The 20,026-nt window shown below is 48.4% G+C and overlaps 1 protein-coding gene across 2 annotated transcripts; it reads right to left on the bottom strand.

Moving 5' to 3' along the window:
- Positions 1-2,619: 2,619 nt before the first annotated feature.
- NECAP2 (NECAP endocytosis associated 2) lies at positions 2,620-19,427 on the bottom strand. Of its 2 annotated transcripts, XM_068241571.1 has the most exons (8): positions 19,276-19,425; positions 16,991-17,091; positions 12,542-12,646; positions 10,462-10,543; positions 7,575-7,683; positions 6,150-6,303; positions 5,695-5,773; positions 2,620-4,465 (listed from the first exon to the last, which is right to left on the bottom strand). In XM_068241571.1, the coding sequence occupies exons 1-8, from the start codon at positions 19,365-19,367 to the stop codon at positions 4,423-4,425; spliced, it is 765 nt and encodes a 254-aa protein (XP_068097672.1). In that variant the 5' UTR covers positions 19,368-19,425; the 3' UTR covers positions 2,620-4,422. The 2 variants fall into 2 exon arrangements, with proteins under 2 accessions (XP_068097672.1, XP_068097673.1); XM_068241572.1 differs by lacking the exon at positions 12,542-12,646 and having other exon boundaries at positions 19,276-19,427.
- Positions 19,428-20,026: the final 599 nt, after the last annotated feature.

Below are 20,026 nucleotides of genomic sequence, written 5' to 3'. Positions count from 1 at the left end.
TGGACTAGATCTGAAATGTAAGTCGGACAAGTCTTGTGGATGGATTTTTGGGCCAGAAACATCTTGTAGGTAGGCAGCATCTTGAAGGTGATTTTGAAGTAGAAAAGAAGTCAGATGAGGGAATTAGAGGGAAGCCAGGGAGGTGGAGTGATGGGAAGAAGGAATCATTCATGACAGATTGTAGGGGTATGGTTCAAAGGGCGTTGCAGTAGTCTATGCAGGAGATGAGGAGAGAATGAATGAGGCATTTGGCTGTGTATAACATTAGGGAGAGGCTGATCTTGGAAATGTTATGGAGGTGGCCAATGCAGAACCTGACAACATTTTGGATGTTGAGTATGGAGAGAGCAGAGTCCAGGGTGAAACCCAGACAGCGGGTGTCAAAGGTAGGGTGAATGGTCGTGTCGTTGAAGTACATATCCGGGACGGGTGTTTCTGCCCAGGGAAGGAAAACCATGAGTTCCATATTTTGTCCCAGTTTAGCTTCAGGAACCTGGCAGACATCCAGGAGACAATTGGGCGGCAAGAAGAGCTCTTGCCTAGGGTGGTGGTGAATACGGGGTATGGAAGTAGATCTGGGTGTTGTCAGCATTCAGATGGTATTTAAGGCCCAGGGAGAAGATGACCTTGCCAATGGAGAAGGTGTATATTGAGAACAGTAAGGAGCCTAGGACAGAGCGATTGGTGGGGTAGGAGGAGAACCAGGCCAGGGCAAGGTCATAAAAGCCAGGGGAATTTCAGGGATTGGAGAAGAGGGTGGGGGTCCACTGTGTCAAATGCAGAGGAGAGGACAAGCAGGATGGAGCATTTGCCTTCAGCTTTGGCAAGGGTCAGGTCGCTGATGGCTTCAGCGAGTGTTTCGGTTGAGTGGGTAGGCTGATATCCAGACTGTAAAGGGTTAAATAGGGAATTGGTGCTGAGGAAAGTAGTGGAGGCATATTGTGCAGGGACTGTAGTGCAGCCGGCATTGTGCAGGAAGAGTGGTGGAAAAAGCATTGTGCAGAAAGTAGCGAAGGCGGCACAGCGCAGGGAGAGTAGCGGAGGCGGCACTGTGCAGGGAGAGTAGCGGAGGCATCATAGTGCAAGGAGAGTAGTGGAGGCATCATAGTGCAAGGAGAGTAGTGGAGGCAGCATTGTGGCGATAGAACAGAGGAGGTAGCATTGTGCAGGGAGAGTAGCGTAGGCGGCATAGTGCGGGGAGAGTAGCAGAGGCGGCATTGTGCGGGGAGCGTAGCGGAGGCGGCATTGTGTGGGGAGAGTAGCGGAGGCGGCATTGTGCGGGGAGAGTAGCGGAGGCGGCATTGAGCGGGGAGAGCAGTGGAGGCGGCACTGTGCGGGGAGAGCAGCGGAGGCGGCACTGTGCGGGGAGAGCAGCGGAGGCGGCATTGTGCGGGGAGAGTAGCGGAGGCGGCATTGTGCGGGGAGAGTAGCGGAGGCGGCATTGTGCGGGGAGAGTAGCGGAGGCGGCATTGTGCGGGGAGAGCAGTGGAGGCGGCACTGTGCGGGGAGAGCAGTGGAGGCGGCATTGTGCAGGGAGAGCAGTGGAGGCAGCATTGTAGAGGTATTACTGCTCTATCAAAACGCACTCAGTAACGGAAGTTTGTTCAGCAATGTGAAGAATGGGGAAAAACTGGAAACAAAGTTCCCACCTGACACACATACAGCAGAGTGATCAATGCATGGAACAACTGCAGAGCACTGATACCGGTAACAACAGGTCTACTCTGCCACGTGCATCCCCTCCCCCACCAGGCTCAGTTCTATGTTGCACCCAGAGCTAGCTAGCACAGAAATAAACCATGTGGCTTCTGTCTCTAAGGGAAACTGGTGACGAGACCGCTGCACTTCAGATTCTGCACTTACGGTACCCCATACCACATATGCTTCACCTCTTCCTGATGGATTCTTCTATCTTTCAAGGACTCTTCTGGTGAAATCTCTGTGTACTTGAATTCCCATCTCTGCCCAACTGTCACTCGTGGATTCCAATTCCAGGTGGCGGATTCTTCTATCTACCAGGGATGCCAGCGTGGAAATCTCTGTGCGCCTTGAGTTCCCATCTCAGTCAGACAGAGTTATCTTATACTCTAGAAGTGTGTCAGTACTACAGTAGTAGAGTGAGGCTCTAGCTCTGTGTGGGGGTCTTACAGTGATTCCCAGGCCCCCCGGCATGGCTAAGCTTAGCTGCTTCATCACAGCAGAATTCAGGGGGCTGTCAGTCCGATCCTCTGGCTCCGACTCCAGAAGTGACATTATCTGGTGATGACCGTGTGCGTCTCTCCCCCCCACCCAGGCGGGGCTCCTTGGCGCCTGAACTGGGCGTCACTATAGCAACAATGCTATAGTGTGTTGGCCACGTAGCCGTAATTCGGAGTTCCGGCAATTGCCAGGCTATGAACTGCTAAGACTCCTGGGAGGGGTGGGGGTTGGTTTAGCCAAAGTTTGGGGAATAGTAATGAACGCCGGCCGGAATTTCAAAGGCAGCAGGCTAAGCACCCTGTGCCAAAGTGACCGGATGCCAAACTGCCATGTCTGCCTCCGCCCAGCTCCCGACATCACACACAGCCACACGAGGACCACATCAGGCATTGCACGCTATAAGCAACATCACTCCGGGGAAAATATTGAAATAAAACTTTATTTCTCTGTTATAGATCTTTATAAAAGCACCACAATCAGCAAACCCAACACAGTGTTTACAGTTAAATGAATTCTGTTATTCCCCCTCCCTTCCCCCCAAGCACATCAAAGGGGGACACAAAACTTCTCTGTTGCTCCAATTGGTCACGCTCTAAGTTATGGTCCATCACGACAGGAATGTTCCATTCACAGGGGGAATCTGCTGCATGACTGGGATGTCTGCAGAAAGCACTCCCACCACTCTGCAGACTAGAGGAACCCCAAGTCATCCGGTTGAGACAGCTTGGTAACAGCAGCTGAAAGCAAAACTTTCACCTAAACTTTTTTGTTTGTTTTTAAGTTAAAACATTAAGCGTTAAGAGCTTCGTCTATGTCCTGTTTGGGAAAACGCCCTCACTTCCTGTGGTTCATTCGGACAGGAAGCTAGGGGCGAGTTCTCAGAGGACACAGACAAAAATTAAAACTGGACAGATTCTCACTTTCTCCAAAACCAACAAATTAATATAAAATACAAAAAGGTAGGTAAAGAGGGCAGGGACAACGAATGATCAGTCGAGGGGTCCTTTCTATAACTCATGACCGTCTCCCCCCATAGCTCATAGGTGGGCTCACCCGTCATTCCCTACATCAGGTGAGACTGGCAGGTCCGTCCCGTGGGTTTTGGTCTGGTAATCTTGCACATCGCCTCCTACAATCTTTGGAAATTATTGCACCAACATGGGCAGGAAAACTATCAACTAACTATGGAGTGCAAAACAATAGGGTGAGGCCCCTCGTCTGCTGCAGAGGGGGCAAGAAGGCACTTTGGTGGACAGAATAGATGCAGATGAGGAAGGCACTTTTGTGAAATCATACGCACCCCTTTATGATACAGGAAAATTATGAGGGTGGATCCATGCAAAAACAGGGATACATATTACCCCAGACTATTAATTTTCATAACCGGAAATACACAGAGCCACTGTGGATATTCTCAGAGTGTGTATATAACAATCCTGGCGTAAAGTTACCGGAACCTGTCACAAGACCCTCTCCTGTGTGCCCAGCAAGTGTCACACTAAACACAAGACTTCACTACCGTGGGGTCATCGCCACACCCCTTCCTGCTGCCCACCAACCAATCACAGCAATGGTTTATGGATGACAGGAAGGGGCAGAGCTAAGAGCCAGAAACATTACAGAGTCAGTGACTATCAGAAATGCAGAGAAACAGGAGAGGGATCTGCAGGCAACATGTGGTAGTTAGACATTATACAAATTACACAACCCCCAAGATGGCATTGCACACCCGGCCACACACAGCATGAATATCGGGTTCTTCCTGCTTCCATCCTGAGGGTAACCATGCATCCTGTGGTTCTAGGGACTCCTCAAGAGATTACATACAAGGTTTGCTCATGGTGGAAGAGGCATCTATTGGCTGACGTCTCCAGTGCTGGTTCTGCTCGGTCCTGTGTGGGTGGGTGGGGGGGGGGGGGGGGGGGGTTGGATGCAGCTCCTGTGATGCGGCAGTCACCCTCTCCAGTCCTGCTAACGATGTGTAAAGGATGTAAAGTATGGTGGCCACAGGAGAGGCTTTCCAGGGAAAAGAATCAGAAAGAGAGAAGAAGGAACTGGAAGACAGAAGTGGCAGCTCTTCCTCCATCTTCCGCAGAAGGGAAATGCTCTCCGTAATGACAAGTCACAGGATGAGAGACGAGCCTAGAATCATGAGCAGCTGCCGCCATCGCCCTCCTCGCGGGTCATTACCGGTGAGATCACGCTGCTTCCTTCCGCCGCTCATCAGAACTGAACCCACCCGGAGCTGGACTGGCTGCCATTCGAGCTGTGGGCACAGATGACCGGTTATTGCTACAGCACCCTCATATATATCACTGTCAGACATCAGTCACCATGGCAACCTACACCAATCACACAATGGAAATACAGAGGCAAGTCCTGCTCATCCTAGGACATCACGTGACTTGGAACAAGCATGCAGGGCTTATGCTCCCCACACCTTACTGGCTGCCTCATGACAAATAGTGGAATGCAGTAAATTATTCAGAATACCCACTTTTATGGTTATTTTCCTGGGTTCAGCATCACAAACATTTCCTATATCTGCTGTGTAGTGGTAAGTAGCCCCGCCCCTACCAGTGATGTCACAGCCTAGGCGGAGTTCTCCTCCCAGAGCATTCTAGGAGACCAGATTTTGTACTGGCTTCGGAATGATCAGTACATGAACATTCTGCAAAGCTGCACCTGACAGGACTAAAGATGTTGCTACCTGTGGTAAGTTTCATTATGTAAATCAGGGAGAGAAAAGATTTTACAAAGGGCAAACAATTAAATTTATAATTTAATATTGTTGAAAATTAATTCAATTTTATTCATTATGTTATTTTGATTACAGTTTCTCTTTAATCCTTTTCTGTCTGTGCGCTGGTTCTATGCAACGGGGGTGACTGATCAGATGGACAAGAACAATTATATTGTGCTTATCTCCAGGCGGACTCAAAGCACCAGAGCTGCAGCCACTAGGATGCGCTCTATAGGCAGTAGCGGTGTTAGAGAATCTTGCCCAATGCCTCCTTACTGAACATCCTTATCCTGTCCCCACCCGTCTGACAAGGAGAAGTACAGAAATTCCGCAGACAGGGAGGGAATGACGCTGAGCCAATCACAGCCACTAGCAGCGATTGGCTCAGGTCTTTCCGGGGTAATCGCACACCTGCACACTTGGAGAATTTCTGCTAATCACATATTGGGCAGAAGGTTGAAGCACCACTACTGCAAATAAATCAAATGCACATAGTTTATAAGTATTGCCACTGAAAATGAATATTTAACTGCAAAAACTATTTTGCATGGCTGTGCTCCATACCATACAGAGCATGGAAGTGTCACTTCCTGTTAGGTGAGATGAGGTCAGGAGACTGCTTATACTACTTCCTGTGCAGCTGTATAGAGGGGAGGGCACACTCACACAGCCATATACAGGGGTGGACACACTCACACGGCCACATACAGGGGAGGACACACGCGGCCATATACAGAGAAGGGCACACTTACCCGGCTGCCTTTGTGAAGTCTCCCCAAGTGTCGGTAGATGAAGCAGGTTCTGAGAATCCTCCCAGGTCCAGAAGCGTCGCTGCATCAAAACAGATCACATGATCAGGAATTGAAACAGAGGAGGTGACAGCACAGATTGGATAAACTGGCAGAATACATAGATTGAACACATTTCATATTTCTGGAAAATGATTTGATGAACGCAATCCAAAGTTGCAAATTATAGCAAATATACACCTAAGAAACACACACACACACACACACACACACACACACACACACACACACACACACACACACTGTACCGACATGCACACTGTACGCACAGAAGCACACAGTACCAGAAGATGCAGGGGTTCTGAACAACTCAGGCATCACCAGCACAGCACATACATACTGTACAGACACATTCACTGTACACAGATATACACACACACATATACTGATGGCATTACCTGCGTTAGCAGCTGCGTGAGCAGCTGGCTGTAGAGTGCTCTGCGGGGGCGGTGCTTTGGAACCTGGTGGAGGCGGGAGGAGGCTGGGCCCGGAGCTCAGGGGTCGTGGTTTACCAGCAGCAGCAGCCGGGGGTCCTTCCTTCTTTTTCATGTTCTGGAAGCACCAGAAAAATGTTCTTAAGTCTACACACACTACAATCAGCTCTGAGCCTGCATGTCCGATTATACACAATATTCATACATATATCACAAACGATTACTAGGACGGAGTCACCCAATCAGAATTTCCGTCCTGTGGGTCAATCACTGTGATCCAAATAAAAGGAAATAAAACTGAAATGCATTATACTCTCATGTAAAATGTCTTATCCTGGCTGTGGAAGGATAAATTGGCTGATCGGGAATCGGGGACCTCTCTAGCTCAGAAAACCCCCTTTTGAGGAATGACATTGGTTGGATCTCAGAGCTGACAGGACAGAATATACCGTCGGGCTTCCAAACTTCTGAGGAGATACATTTCCTTCTTCCGATAAAAATGGTTGGCATCCTTTTGTAACCTCAAGGCCCCACCTCTGGTCTTTTCACACATCAGTCATATTGGCAGCCTGACTACACACCAGAGGGGTTGTACTCCTGACAATGAGCAGCTGTGGAATCAAAATTCCCTAGATAAACAACATCTCCTTAAAGTGGATCCGAGATAAAAACTTTTACTCATTGCATAATTGTGTTCCTTTCTTTTTATAGGGCATTCCTCAAGCCAAATACTTTCTGTGTTAATATTCTAATTCCCTATAAACTAAACAAGCCTCGCCCACAGCTTTTTAGAGTGCCTTGGCACTGTAGCAAGGGCTTATGGGAGCTCAGTCTGGGCAGGAGGAGGTTACTAACCAGAGATTTCAGAGACAGAGGGGAGGAGGAGAGGGGACTGAATTTGTCACATTACACACAGACAAGCTGATAGCATCTCCAACCCTCAGCCTGTGACAATGTGACAAACAGAATATGGCTGCCCTCGTATCACAGGAATAAATAATCATAAACTATTGAAGCTTTTTGCAGCTAGATTTGCTGTGTAAACTATCTAAACTTTAGACAAGCTATGTAGACAAGTTACTTGTTATAGTTAGTTTTTCATCTCGGACCAGCTTTAACGCGATGACGTAGCCATCCCATGTCATCGAGCTAGCGCACTGTCACTAATGCACAATGGGATGTACAAGCTTTTAAGCAGCTGATGTCAGGAGACCTGTGCAGTTGGGTGATCCGTTTGAGCTGCCCGCACACCGGAATCTCCAAGTGGACTGCAGCACTTCTTCACACAGGGTTCTAATGGCTATATCATCACGCTAAGGATCCGCTGCTAATCTAGGGCATTCTGCTACCACACTGGAGGAGAGAGAGAAGAAAGGCTCTGACACTTACAGCTATGTTAATCTTGATGGTTTGTCCCTCCTTAAATCCCAGGTCCAGCTTGGGCCCGGTCTCTGGGTTCTGGGCCTGTTTAGCAAACTCCGTCTGCTGCTTCACCCACCTGCAAAGAGGGATTGTGAGCAGTGACCAGTAATACACAATAATACTCTAATACACAACAATGGCTACAAGTACCTGTTAGCAGGCTGTGTAACAATCACAATGAAACTTCAAACAAAATATTACAATGATATAACACGACAGATGCATCTCTTCCTGTCTGTACTTTGTTTTGGAAAGATGTTGAGTTTTGCAGTATAGGCTGAGGTGCAGTTATATCAGTTATAGGATATTTGTACTGATGAGAGGAAGCTGGGGTCGAGAGAGTATCGCGTTTAGGCAAAGTGTGTTTAGATTTTTGTGCAATTTTAAAATGCTAATAAATCTGACCAATTAAAAAAAAGGCAGAGAAAAAAAAGTAATGCTAATAATTTACGCTAAACATCACGTTCCTTTAAAATGTAAAAATATGAGTTTTGAGTTGCTGGGCTGTCAGGGATGTCCACCTCTCAGTCTACAAGTGCCGAGGTCCTCAGACATTTTTGGCACAGCTCAAATTAATTGAAGGGACTGAATCAGGAAGGGTGTGGATCGTCAAGTACCGTATTTTCCAGAATATAAGACACTTTTTCGCCGCAAAAAATGGGGAGGAAGTCCCTGCGTCTTATATTCCGAAGACAGGGAATCCCCATTACGATCGCCCGCAGATACAAACCGCAGCTGGTCTTCTCCGCTCCCAATTTAAACTTAAATAGCGGCAGCGTGGCTTACTGTCCTAGCTATTCCAGCGCTGGGTGGTCTCCTCCATTCCCGGCTGGTTCCTCCCCCCCCCCCCCCCGTTGACTGCATCCTCAAGAGAAGCCTTCACTAGAGGAAGCCACGTGACACAGGAGATGTCTGCAGATCACCGGCTGAGGTGAGCAGCTATTCTATCTTTGACAGGGAGTGGATAGACCAGCCGGGAGCGGAGGAGACCAGCCGGCGTTTGAATCGCTAAGAAGGTAAGCCATGATGTTTAATTTTAAGCAGGGAGAGGAGGAGACATGGGGGGAGGGGCAGGGCGAGACAGTGGGACAAGGAGGGGAAACGGGAAAAGGCACAGGGGGACCAGGAGGAGGCACGCGGGACACACAGGTAGAGCAATGGAGGACAGAAGGGGACAAAGGAGGACACCGATTGGGGGAGAACATCTACAAGACACTCCTGGACCTTGGCCGCACCAGGTTTAGTATATTTTTTTCTCCCCTAGCTTTTGCCCTCTAAACCTAGGTGTGTCTTATATTTCGGATTGTCTTATATTCTGAAAAATACGGTAGAACACATTTTTCCATTCATCCCAAGCAATGGCCTCTCTGCACTGTGCCTATGGCGCCACCTTCAGACACTATTGAGAGTTTATTTTCAGCTATGTTTTGGTAACATGGAAATCTGCAGTGTCCTGCTTCAGCAATGGTTAATATGGTACACCTATTAGGGCTGGTGCACAGAGCGGTTCTGAAGTGTTTTTTAAAACGCTTGCAGGGGGAAAACCGCTTGGCTAATGTATTTCAATGGGATGTTGCACACCCGAGCAGGTCGTTTTTTCCACAAACGCAAACTCGGAGGTTGCAGCATTTTTTTAGATGTCTGAGGCGTTTCTGCCTCAATGTTAAAGTGTAGGAAAGTGGAAAATCGCTCTGAAAAACGCTAGATTAGAGCGGTTTTCCAGGCGTTTTAGTTACAGTAGCTGTTCAGTAACAGCTTTACTGTAACAATATATGAAATCTGCTACAGAAAAACGCTCCAAAAAATGCTAGGCATGTTTAGAAAATCTCTCTAAACATGCCTAGAATCGCTCTGAAATCTGCTTCAAAAACCTCTAGCGTTTTGCAGATCTGCTAGAGGTTTTTGGTGTGCACTGTGCAGGCCTTCCACGTTTCAGCACTGAAAGTGTGCCCAAGACATAAATCCTTGTGCTTCTTACACTTAGCTGGGGCTTCCTCCAGCCTCCTGTAGGCGGTGGGCTCCCTCAGTGTCCGTCAGTCCCTCCGCTGTGTGCCCCGGTAAGCCAGTCTGGAACTATTGCGCAAGCATGGCACTGCCCGGGAGCCATCTTTTTCGCGCTCTCGTACCCGGGAGCGTTATGCACCTGCGCAGCTACAAGCCTTGACTATATGCACAGAAGCGGAATGTTCCTGGCCATGGAAGAGCGACCAAGGAAGCATGTGTCCAGGGGCGCTCATGCGCAGTAGTTCCAGACTGGCTCAGGGACTTTACCGAGGCAGACAGAGGAAGGGCTGAAGGGACCAGACGGACACTAGTCTACAGGGGGGGGGGGGGGGGGGGGGAAGAAGGAGGAAGCCCCAGCTAAGTCCCCAGTTTCCTGCACCAGTGGGGATTTTGCCTGATGCATGTGTTGGACAGTTGCTTGAGCAAAAAGCACAAACCTCTCCCCCCAAATACTCACCGAGCCTCCAGCGACGTCTTGTAGACTTCCTGCAGCTCCTAGCGGCTTTCTGGTGCCGTCCGTGCATGTCACCTGACCCCTGTCAGGTGGTACACCAGCTTCCATGCACGGAGGATGCCGGAGAGCCGCTAGGAGCTGCAGGAAGTCTACAAGACGTCGCTGGAGGCACGGTTAGCATTTTAATGCCTCCAAACCTGCCCAAGCCCCCCCCCCCCCCCAAAAAAAAACAGTCCCCCTTATCACTCAGCCATGCCAGTTGGTTGAGACTTCCAGATGCCGGATAACTGGGACTTTGCTGTATAAATGCATGAACTTATTACACTTAGGTTTCCTTGAAGCCTGCAGGCACCTTATGAATCATACAGATGAGGGGGCAGCCCGGTATGAACTCACTTGAAGTGGTCCTGCAAAGCAACGTTGAAGTCGAACGCATCTCCACGATCAGCAAATCCCACCCCAATGAATGCTCGCCGGCCTGGAAGAGATCAGCAGACACGGAAATAAGAGGCAATTACAGCAGTGTATGTATTAATATGCAGATGAGAACAGGACAAATAGGCTAGTGGCTTTGCATAAAAGAAACTTAAAAAGCATGCATGTAATGCACCGATGACGCCACTGTGCTGAGGAGCTCTTAAAAAGCCTCAGGCCAAGACATTTCCAAAGGAACCTAAAGAGAGAGGACTATGGAAGCTGCCAACTTTATTTCCTTAACCATTTTATCCACAAGTCAGTAGATATCCGTCCTCTGCGACTTCATCTAAGCCACGAGTCAGTAGATATACGTCTTGTAGCAGAGGCAGTGCTGTGCAGGATTGGGCTTGCTCCTGTACACATTTCTGGCATTATCTGATGCAGCACTAATTGGTGAATGGGAATATATGTTTCCTGAGCTAATGAGATTGATTTTTACTATTAAAAATACTTTTATTTTCTCATTTCATAGTGAAAAATACACTCTGTAGCATTATTTCAGAATCAAATATCTTTACCATAAATTGTGACCGGAACATAATCTAAGTTTTGTGATAAGCAGTAAGAATAGACAAAGAAAAATTGCGTTTTTTATCTACAGTAGCACTTTTCATTTTTAAACTGGAATTGGTAAAACTGAGAAATAAATGTTTTTTCTATTCTTTTCTTTGCTTTGGCATTAAAATTCATAGAAAACAAAATAGTTTGAGGGGAAAAAAGGCATACAATGAAAGCCTAGTTTGTCTTGAAAATAACAATATATATTTCATTTCTGTGCCGTAAGTAGGGATAAAGTTATTTCTGATTAAATAAGGATATAGCTAAACTGTCAAAACTGCTCTGGTCCATAAGTGGGGAAAAAAGGTCTGGATGCGAAGTGGTTAAAAACAATGCCAGTTGCCTGGCTGTAATGCTGAGCTTGAGACAAACCATTTGATCTGCATGCTCATTCTGGCCAGTGACATAGTATCTGCAGTGGCGGCTCAGGACTTTTGGGGGGCACAAAGTATTAGGTAGCCCCCAGTATAGAAAGTCACAGACAGATGCCCCCTCCCCCCCAGTATAATTAGCCATATGTGCCACTAGTATTAACTAGCCCCCCAGTAGCAGATGTGTCCCCAGCATAAGGTTCCCCCTAGCTTTTTAGGCAGTGCCCCCAGTACTAGGTAGCACCCAACCCACCCAGTAGTAATTCATAGCCACCCCCCCCCCCCCCACACTATAGGTAGCCAGATGTGCCCCAGTATTAAGTAAGTAGGACCCCCCCCTCCCCAGCTTGGATAGCCAAATTTGCCTCCAGTACTAGGTAACCCCCCCCCCCACACACACACACTGTACACACACACACACACACACACACACACACACACACACACACACACTGTACACACACTGTACACACACACACACACACACCTAGTATAAATAGCCAAATGTGTCCCCAGTATTAGGTATGACCCTCCAGCTTAGATAGCCAGATTTGCCCTGGGCATAAGGTAACCCCCTCCCACCCAATATAGGTAGGCAGATGTGCTCCCAGTATTAGTATTAAAATGAAGAAAAATAAATAATGAAAGGACCGCTATTGTGAAAACTATTAAAGGTTCGGACTAGGAAAATGGCGGCCAAGTGAAGACAGTGCTATCCGCCAGCTTCTTGCCAACAGTCAATCACAGTTTCGGCATGTTTGGGGAAACCGGGAGCTCCACGTCTGCTCGGGGAATCCTCATCACCTTCCCTGCAGCTGAACATTTGGGAGGAGAAATGAGAAGGAAAAGACGAGGAGTGAATAGTGACCGCAGAGGCAATGATCAAACCGTGACTGGAGTTCTAATACAAGGATGAAGAAGAGAAGGGGTTATTCCAGAATCTGCTGAAATTCCTTCCTAAACATGTGAATGAAGCAAAAGCGCCTCACATTTCATGCTAAATACTGGACTTCATTCAGGTCAGCATCAAACTATCCCTGTTCATGTTAACAGAACACAGAGACTCTTACCGTTACCGTCCTCAATGCAAATGACAAAATACCGGCTAGAGTCTGCGACACTCTCCACCGCCATCCCCGGAAACTGCTCCACCGGTGCCTGGGCAAACAGCTCACCTGCCAAGAGAGAGGAGGGGTTATATCAGGAGCAGGGCATGCCGACCTCTAAGGCTGGGGGCATTACCTGTACACATGTGAGACTGGGGCAGGGCCTGAACCCTTGTATAGCTGGGAAGTGGTACCTGTACATATGTAGGGATGGAGGCAGGGACTGCACCCCTGTATGACTGGGGGAAGGGCCTGTATACATGTATGGCTGGGGGCAGTACCTGCTGCAGCCGAGAACTACACGAGGGGAAACTTTACAATGGGCGGCTGGGAAATTAGAAAATAATTGGCAACACACTTTGCCATAAAGGACTCAAATCTTGCAGAGCACGTAAGGTCCCCCCTGCTGAAGACCATACATGTAAATGCCCCCCTGCCGTTTGCCCATGCATACCTGAATGATCGGAAGGGTGAAAGTGTTGTGGTCCAATCCAGACCATAATCCAACAGAAAATCTGTGGAGTGAGCTGAAGGTTCGAGATGCCAAACAACAGCCTCAAAAGCTTACTGACTTGGAGAGGATCTGCAATGAGGAGTGGGCCAAAATCCCCCGAGATGTGTTCAAACCTGGTGGCCAACTACAAGAAATGTCTGACCTCTGATTGCCACCAAGTAATTCGTCATGGTTTGATAGGGGATCAAATACTTATTTCACGCGTTACAATGCACATCAAGCTCTGGCTTTGGGGCACTGGGGTATTGAGCGTTATTTTGTTGTTACTCTGTCTCTCACAGCTACAATAAACCTTCCATTACAATCATAGACTGGCCATTTCTTGGCAAACAAGCAGAATCAGCAGGGGATCAAATACCTCTCTCCCACACTGTAAATAAAATGGCTTAAAAAAACAAGAACCCATGACAAGAAATGAAGAGCAGCGGAGACCCTGCTGACACATTTCACAATCTCGGAGTAGAGATATTGGCGGAGGCATCTCACTTCCTCAACGTTCGCAGTAAAGTCCTGACGCAGCACAACCCGGAGGGGAAATTTCCAGCAGGAAGCCAAAGTGCAGATTCATCAGTTCACATCATCACAAGACCCTCAGCCTGGGGGGGGGGATTACTACACAGACCACTTGCATGCTTCCAGCACAGTAATGAGGAAAAAGCTATGCAGAACACAGGACTATGATAGGGGAGGAGGGGTGAGTAATCAAGCACAGGATTGGCTGTAGAGGGGAATGAGGGGGAGATTACACAGACATTAAAGGACAACTGAAGCAAGAGGGATATGGAGGCTGCCATTTTTACTTCCTTTTAAACAATGCAGATTGCCTGGCTGTCCTACTGATCCTCTACCTTTAATACTTTTAGCCATAGCCCCTGAACAAGCATGCAGAAGATCAAGTGTTTCGGACATTATTGTCAGATCTGACAAGTTTAGCTGCATGCTTGTTTCTGGTGTGATTCAGACGCTTCTTCAGCCAAATAGATCAGCAGGGCTGCAGGTAACTGGTAGGCCTGAACGATTTATAGTTTTGATATCGAAATCGCGATCACGGAAACGACGATTCCGTGATCGCCATGTGGATGGAGCTGCACAGCATGGGGGAGATTGAGTAAGCAAGACTGAGTGCATGACTGTGTGGGTTTCAGTAAGTGTGTATCAGTGAGTGCTGGAGAAGTGTGTGTGTGTGTGTGTGTGTGTGTGTGTGTGTGTGTGTGTGTGTGTGTGTGTGTGTGTGTGTGTGTGTGTGTGTGTGTGTGTGTGTGTGTGTGTGTGTGTGTGTGTGTGTGTGTGTGTGTTAGTGTGTGTGTGTGTGTGTGTGTTAGTGTGTGTGTGTGTGTGTGTGTGTGTTAGTGTGTGTGTGTGTGTTAGTGTGTGTGTGTGTGTTAGTGTGTGTGTGTGTTAGTGTGTGTGTGTGTTAGTGTGTGTGTGTGTTAGTGTGTGTTAGTGTGTGTGTGTGGTGTGTGTGGTGTGTGTGGTGTGTGTGTGTGTGTGTGTGTGTGTGTGTGTGTGTGTGTGTGTGTGTGTGTGTGTGTGTGTGTGTGTGTGTGTGTGTGTGTGTGTGTGTGTGTGTGGTGTGTGGTGTGTGGTGTGTGGTGTGTGGTGTGTGTGTGTGTGTGTGTGTGTCCCACGGCTTACCTTTACGCTACCTATCCCACTCCTGACATTAACCGTCCCCACCACCTCTGTGACATGGCTTTTATCCCAAGCACACACCCCCCGCATAGTAATACGTACTGCATGCGGAATCAAGGGACAGTGGCATGATAACTCCCCACTCCCTCGACTCGGTCTAATTTTTTAAATTTTGACCTACTGTATTTGTTTGGGCTTAGGATTTATCACAGCTCTGCTCCGCCTCCTTTGCGCAGACGAATAGGCACATGCTTAAGCTCGATTTTGAAGAAAATCGTGAATCCAATCGAAATCGCAATATCTGACAGAAATCGTGCGATTCAATCTTTTCTCAAAATCGTTCAGGCCTAGTAACTGGCATTGTTTAAAAAGGAAAGAAATATGGCTGCCTCCATATACCTCTTGTTACAGTTGTCCTTTAACTAATCCGGTGCGTCCATCATTGTGTCAGGAGAGAGGGTGAGACAGAGACACATACATAAGCAGTTATGGGGAGGTCTGCGACATACAAAAGCCTTCTGACATAGGAGGCTGACATGATCGCTTTCTTTTGAAGATTACCCGAGGCGTCAAAACGTTAAAGTAAATACTACCGTAATTTCCTTAAAGTGGATTCAAGATAAATTTACTCATTGCATAATTGTGCCATTTACATATAGTTTATAGGGCATTCCTCAAGCCAAATACTTTGTTTTAATGCCCCAATTCCCTATAAACTAAACAAGCCTTGCTCACAGTTCCTCCAGCACCTAGGCATTCTGAGTACCATGTAGCAAGTGCTCATGGGAGTTCAGTCTGGGGAGGAGGAGGTTTTTCCCAAAGGAGGAGGAGGCGGCATTACCAGCCAGACATTTCAGAGCCAAGGGGAGGAGAGGGTAGTGGAGTTTTCACAGACTGAGGGGTGGAGATGCAGAGCAGCTTGTAAGTGTAATGATGACAAGTAGAATATGGCTGCTCTCATTGTATAACAGGAAGAAATAATCATATACTGTTTAAGCTGTTTGCAGCTATAGGCAAGTTACTTGTTATAGTTTTTCCTCTTGGATCTACTTTAAGGGTTAAACAATACCAGTTGCCTGGCAGTCCTGCTGATCTTTTTAGCTGCAGTATTATCTGAATCTCACCAGGGACAAGAATGCAGCTAATCCAGTCACACTTCCGTCAGAGCCCCTGATCTGCTGCATGCTTGTTCAGGGTCTATGGCTAAATGCATTAAAGGCAGATGATCAGAACAGCCAGGCAATGTGATTTGTTTAAAAAGGAAACATGTGTCAGTCTCCATATCCCTCTCATTTCAGGCGTCCTTTACTAAAACAATATTTCTCAGCTTCAACATTTGGCATGTTGTCTTTGCACGGTGGTTTCCAGATAAATGTAGGTTTTCTGCATTGCAAGTAAGATCTTTTAATTTTGGTGAGCATCCATCTGTCATCGGCTCTCCTCCTCTTATGTGGTAAACAAAATTGGACAGAGAAGCACCGCCCCCTACGTACCACTGTCGTGTCCCACCCAGCCAATTTTTCATGCCACCCGCCTGGAAAAAAAAATTCTGCGGAGAACACTGTGGTGGTCTTGTACTCGATAAATGAAGTGCACAGCATAAAGGCCCATACACACGCCTGACTGCAGGCAACGACGGGCCCGTCGTCACCTCCCGCTGGGCGGGGCGTTCCAGCGACAGTCCGGCGTGTGTACAGTCTGTCTGCAGACCGATAAGGCTGATTCTGAGCGATCCGCTCGGCGGATCACTCAGAAACTGCCTTATCAGTCCGCCGACAGACTGTACACACGCCGGACTGTTGCTGGAACGCCCGCCCAGTGGGAGGTGACGACGGGCCCGTCGTTGCCTGCAGTCAGGCGTGTGTACGGGCCTTAAGGGGGGCTGGATTGTGTGCCGGATAAAGACACAGCCATTGATGTAGGCCACCAGGGTGTGAATCCTGGCCTGCGCCAGCAGCTGCTCAGAGGAGTCTTTGGGCAAGACTGATGCTCTAGAGTGGCCTACTGAGTCCAAAAGGAGAAAAGTGACCCAGCAGGAAACCTCATAGGGAAATTCTGATAACGTGTTTGGGTGGATGGCACCCTCACAAACTGTCAGGGTTCTGATAACTTGTAGTTATACGCCCACACTATTCGGCCAATCACAATGCTTCGAGCTGAAGAGAGTGCTATGATTGGTGAACGGTTCCCTATGAAATTTCTTGCTGGGGCCGCCTAAACTAGACTAGCGCCAAACATGCTATACAAATGTTATTAATGTGATTTACCGGAGGTCTTGTCCTCCAGCTTGATGTACGCCATCTTCCCCCGGGAGGTGATGCGGAGACGGCCACTCCAGGCTGGTTGGTCCAGCTGCCATTCTGCTGCTCTGTGGACACACAAGACACTCGGAAGAGTCAGCGGAAGCAAATATTGGGGAGTTTACAGAGAAACCAGAAAATCTAAAAAAAAACCAAATCCTAGCGATCTTTAAAAGAACCTCAACTGCCCCCCCTCCGTGTTCATAAAGGAAAACCCAGAATATAGCCTCTAACAGGGAGGAAACAGCCAAATCTAGAATTTCTACCCAGCGGTATTTGGCCGGCATAGCCGGTATTTCATTTCAAAAGCCTGTGTCGGCATTTCATTTCTACCGCCAAGTCATTTGCCTGGATTTCTCTACAGTAGTCACACTCGTGGCATAGTAGGAGAGGCCAGGTCGCACCGATGATGCAAGAAGCCCCGCTCCCTGACCTTCAAGCAGCAGTCCGCTTGCTGCTAAGAGACTTTTCCCTGCTCCTCATCACCACCTTCTTGCCCGAGTGTGCCATCAGCAAGTTCAACAAAACGGTTCACCGCCAGGCCTCTGTGTCACTGGCTCTGCCCATCGTACCACAAGCCCTTCCCCAAATAGCGTTCTGCTGGCCCCATCCCACCAAGCAGCAGTGAGTTTGTTCCCTCCAACCGCTGTATTTCACAGCACCGTTGTGCAAGGGAGAGGACAGAGCTGATGGGTGGCTGCAAGGACTTAAAGAGAATCTGTAAGTGCCCCTATGGTGTACTTTACTCAGGAGGGGAAGCCTCTGGATCCTAATGAGGCTTCCCCATTCTCTGTTCCAGCGCTGTCAGCAATGGAAAATATGCCGACAAGCTTGTCGGAGGTGCTGGATCCAGGATCATAATCCTTTGTGAGCATCACACGGGCACAGCAATGGTTTTCCTTCGGGCTAACCATCGCCCCCGCCACCCCATATCTCTCCTCAGCACAAAATGCCTAACCACAACTGACAGCCCAACCGATGCCCAGCTCTAATCAGCCCCCCCCCCCCCTTCACCGCTGCAATCCCAGCCAATATATGCGCCAATTCACAGGTAAGTAGGTGCCACAGAAGCTTGGGTGCTGCAATTGGCAGCTATAAGTGGAGATTTGAGCACCCAAATCTCCACATATACCCACCCTCGCAATAGCAGTCCTCACATCACCAAAACCTCCATCAGCCCTATCCTCCCTTAGGGCCTGAGCCCACTAGCGCAGTTGTGTCCACTTTTCAGCATCTGTAAGGGCCTTTTTCCACTACCCTGCGATTTGATTCTGATCACAAAACACAAGGTATATTAAGAAACAAATGGAAACTGCAGCAGCAATTTCCATTAGTGCGATCCGACTGCGTGCGATTTTGGTCAAAATGCAATCTGCGTCCTGCCGTGTTTTGGATGTGATTGAGCTTTACTATAATGAGTATAGTAGCTCAATCGCAATCACATGGTGGAAAATTGAAACGTGATAGCAATCGCATTTCATAGTGGAAAAGGGCCCTAACACTGATGTGTTTCTGAAAAGCGGACACAACTGTGTTGAATGTGATCAGGCCAACTCTTCACGAACGAGCGGCTCCGGCTGATCGCGCAGACGCAGTATGGCCGAACTAGCGCTTGAAGAGGAATGCAGCCCTGATCAGATTTTGTGGGACCACAAACAGCAACAGGGGACCGAAGGACACTGTGAGGAGCCTCTACATTATCTCGGTGAAACAGGATCTACAGGAATTTGGATAAAAAAAAAAAAAAATTGGAACACACCCTTCCCGCTTTTAGGTCACATCCCCAAAAGCCAATTTTTTTTCACCTAGAAGGTGGCAACTCTGAGTGATGGGAATTGGACGATTATTTCCGACATGTCCGATCGGTTTCTGATCAATAATTGGATCAATTTTGTGAAGTTATCATCAAAAAATCGATTTCTTTATCGACTGGGAGGAAGCAGTTTGGACATGTACACACAATACAACTTCCCATCACACTACCTATCAATCAGACGGGAAATATGTACATAACAGGACTCTCATAGTACGGCCACTGAAGGGCCCCAGATATGGTCACCAGAGGAGGCTGGCCCTTTATAGGGAGGGGTCTCAGATGTGGACACACGGGGGGAGAGACACAGAGCACTACAGTATGTGATATAACATCAATAGGCTCAGGCTGGTTCCGAGGATGACAATTGACAGCCTTCATGACAGGTCCGCTTATCTCCCGGCAGACATAGAGGCCCCGCCCCCTCCCGCACACTCACCGGTACCCGCGGTTAGAGCTTCGGGGGGGAATCCGGTAGACGTGCACTTCCGGCTTCACACAGAGCACCGACTCGTAGTCGCTGTCCGCCATCTTGCTACACCCCGCACCGCTTCCGGATGACGTCGGTCACGTCGCAAGAAGAGAAGAGCCGACAGCACCGCCCCCGCAGCACAGCGGCCTCCAACGGCCAGCGCAGGGATTGCACCCAAATCAGCAACACCAGAAAAGGCTGAACTCTTATTACAATAGTGGCTTCCTGCGGCCAGCACTGGGATTGCACCCGAATCAATACAGGGCTGCATTCTTCCTATTACAATAGTGGCCTCCAGCGGCCAGCGCTGGGATTGCATCCGAATCAATACAGGGCTGCATTCTTCCTATTACAATAGTGGCCTCCAGCGGCCAGCGCTGGGATTGCATCCGAATCAATACAGGGCTGCATTCTTCCTATTACAATAGTGGCCTCCTGCAGCCAGCGCTGGGATTGCACCCGAATCAATACAGGGCTGCATTCTTCCTATTACAATAATGGCCTCCAGCGACCAGCGCAGGGATTGCACTCGAATTAGAATAGGGCTGCACTCCTATTACAATAGTGGCCTCCAGCGACCAGCGCAGGGATCACACCCCCAATCAGCGATGCTAAAGGGCTGCTCTCCATATTACAATGGTGGCCTCTAGCGGCCAGCGTTGGTATTGCACTCCTATGGCACTGACCATTTAATATTCATCATGCAATGCCAGGATTT

This window comes from Hyperolius riggenbachi, chromosome 6 (genome assembly GCF_040937935.1).
Source record: "Hyperolius riggenbachi isolate aHypRig1 chromosome 6, aHypRig1.pri, whole genome shotgun sequence".
Lineage (NCBI taxonomy): Eukaryota > Metazoa > Chordata > Amphibia > Anura > Hyperoliidae > Hyperolius > Hyperolius riggenbachi.
Note: the sequence above shows the minus strand (reverse complement) of the source record. Positions and strands in the feature narration are given on the sequence as shown.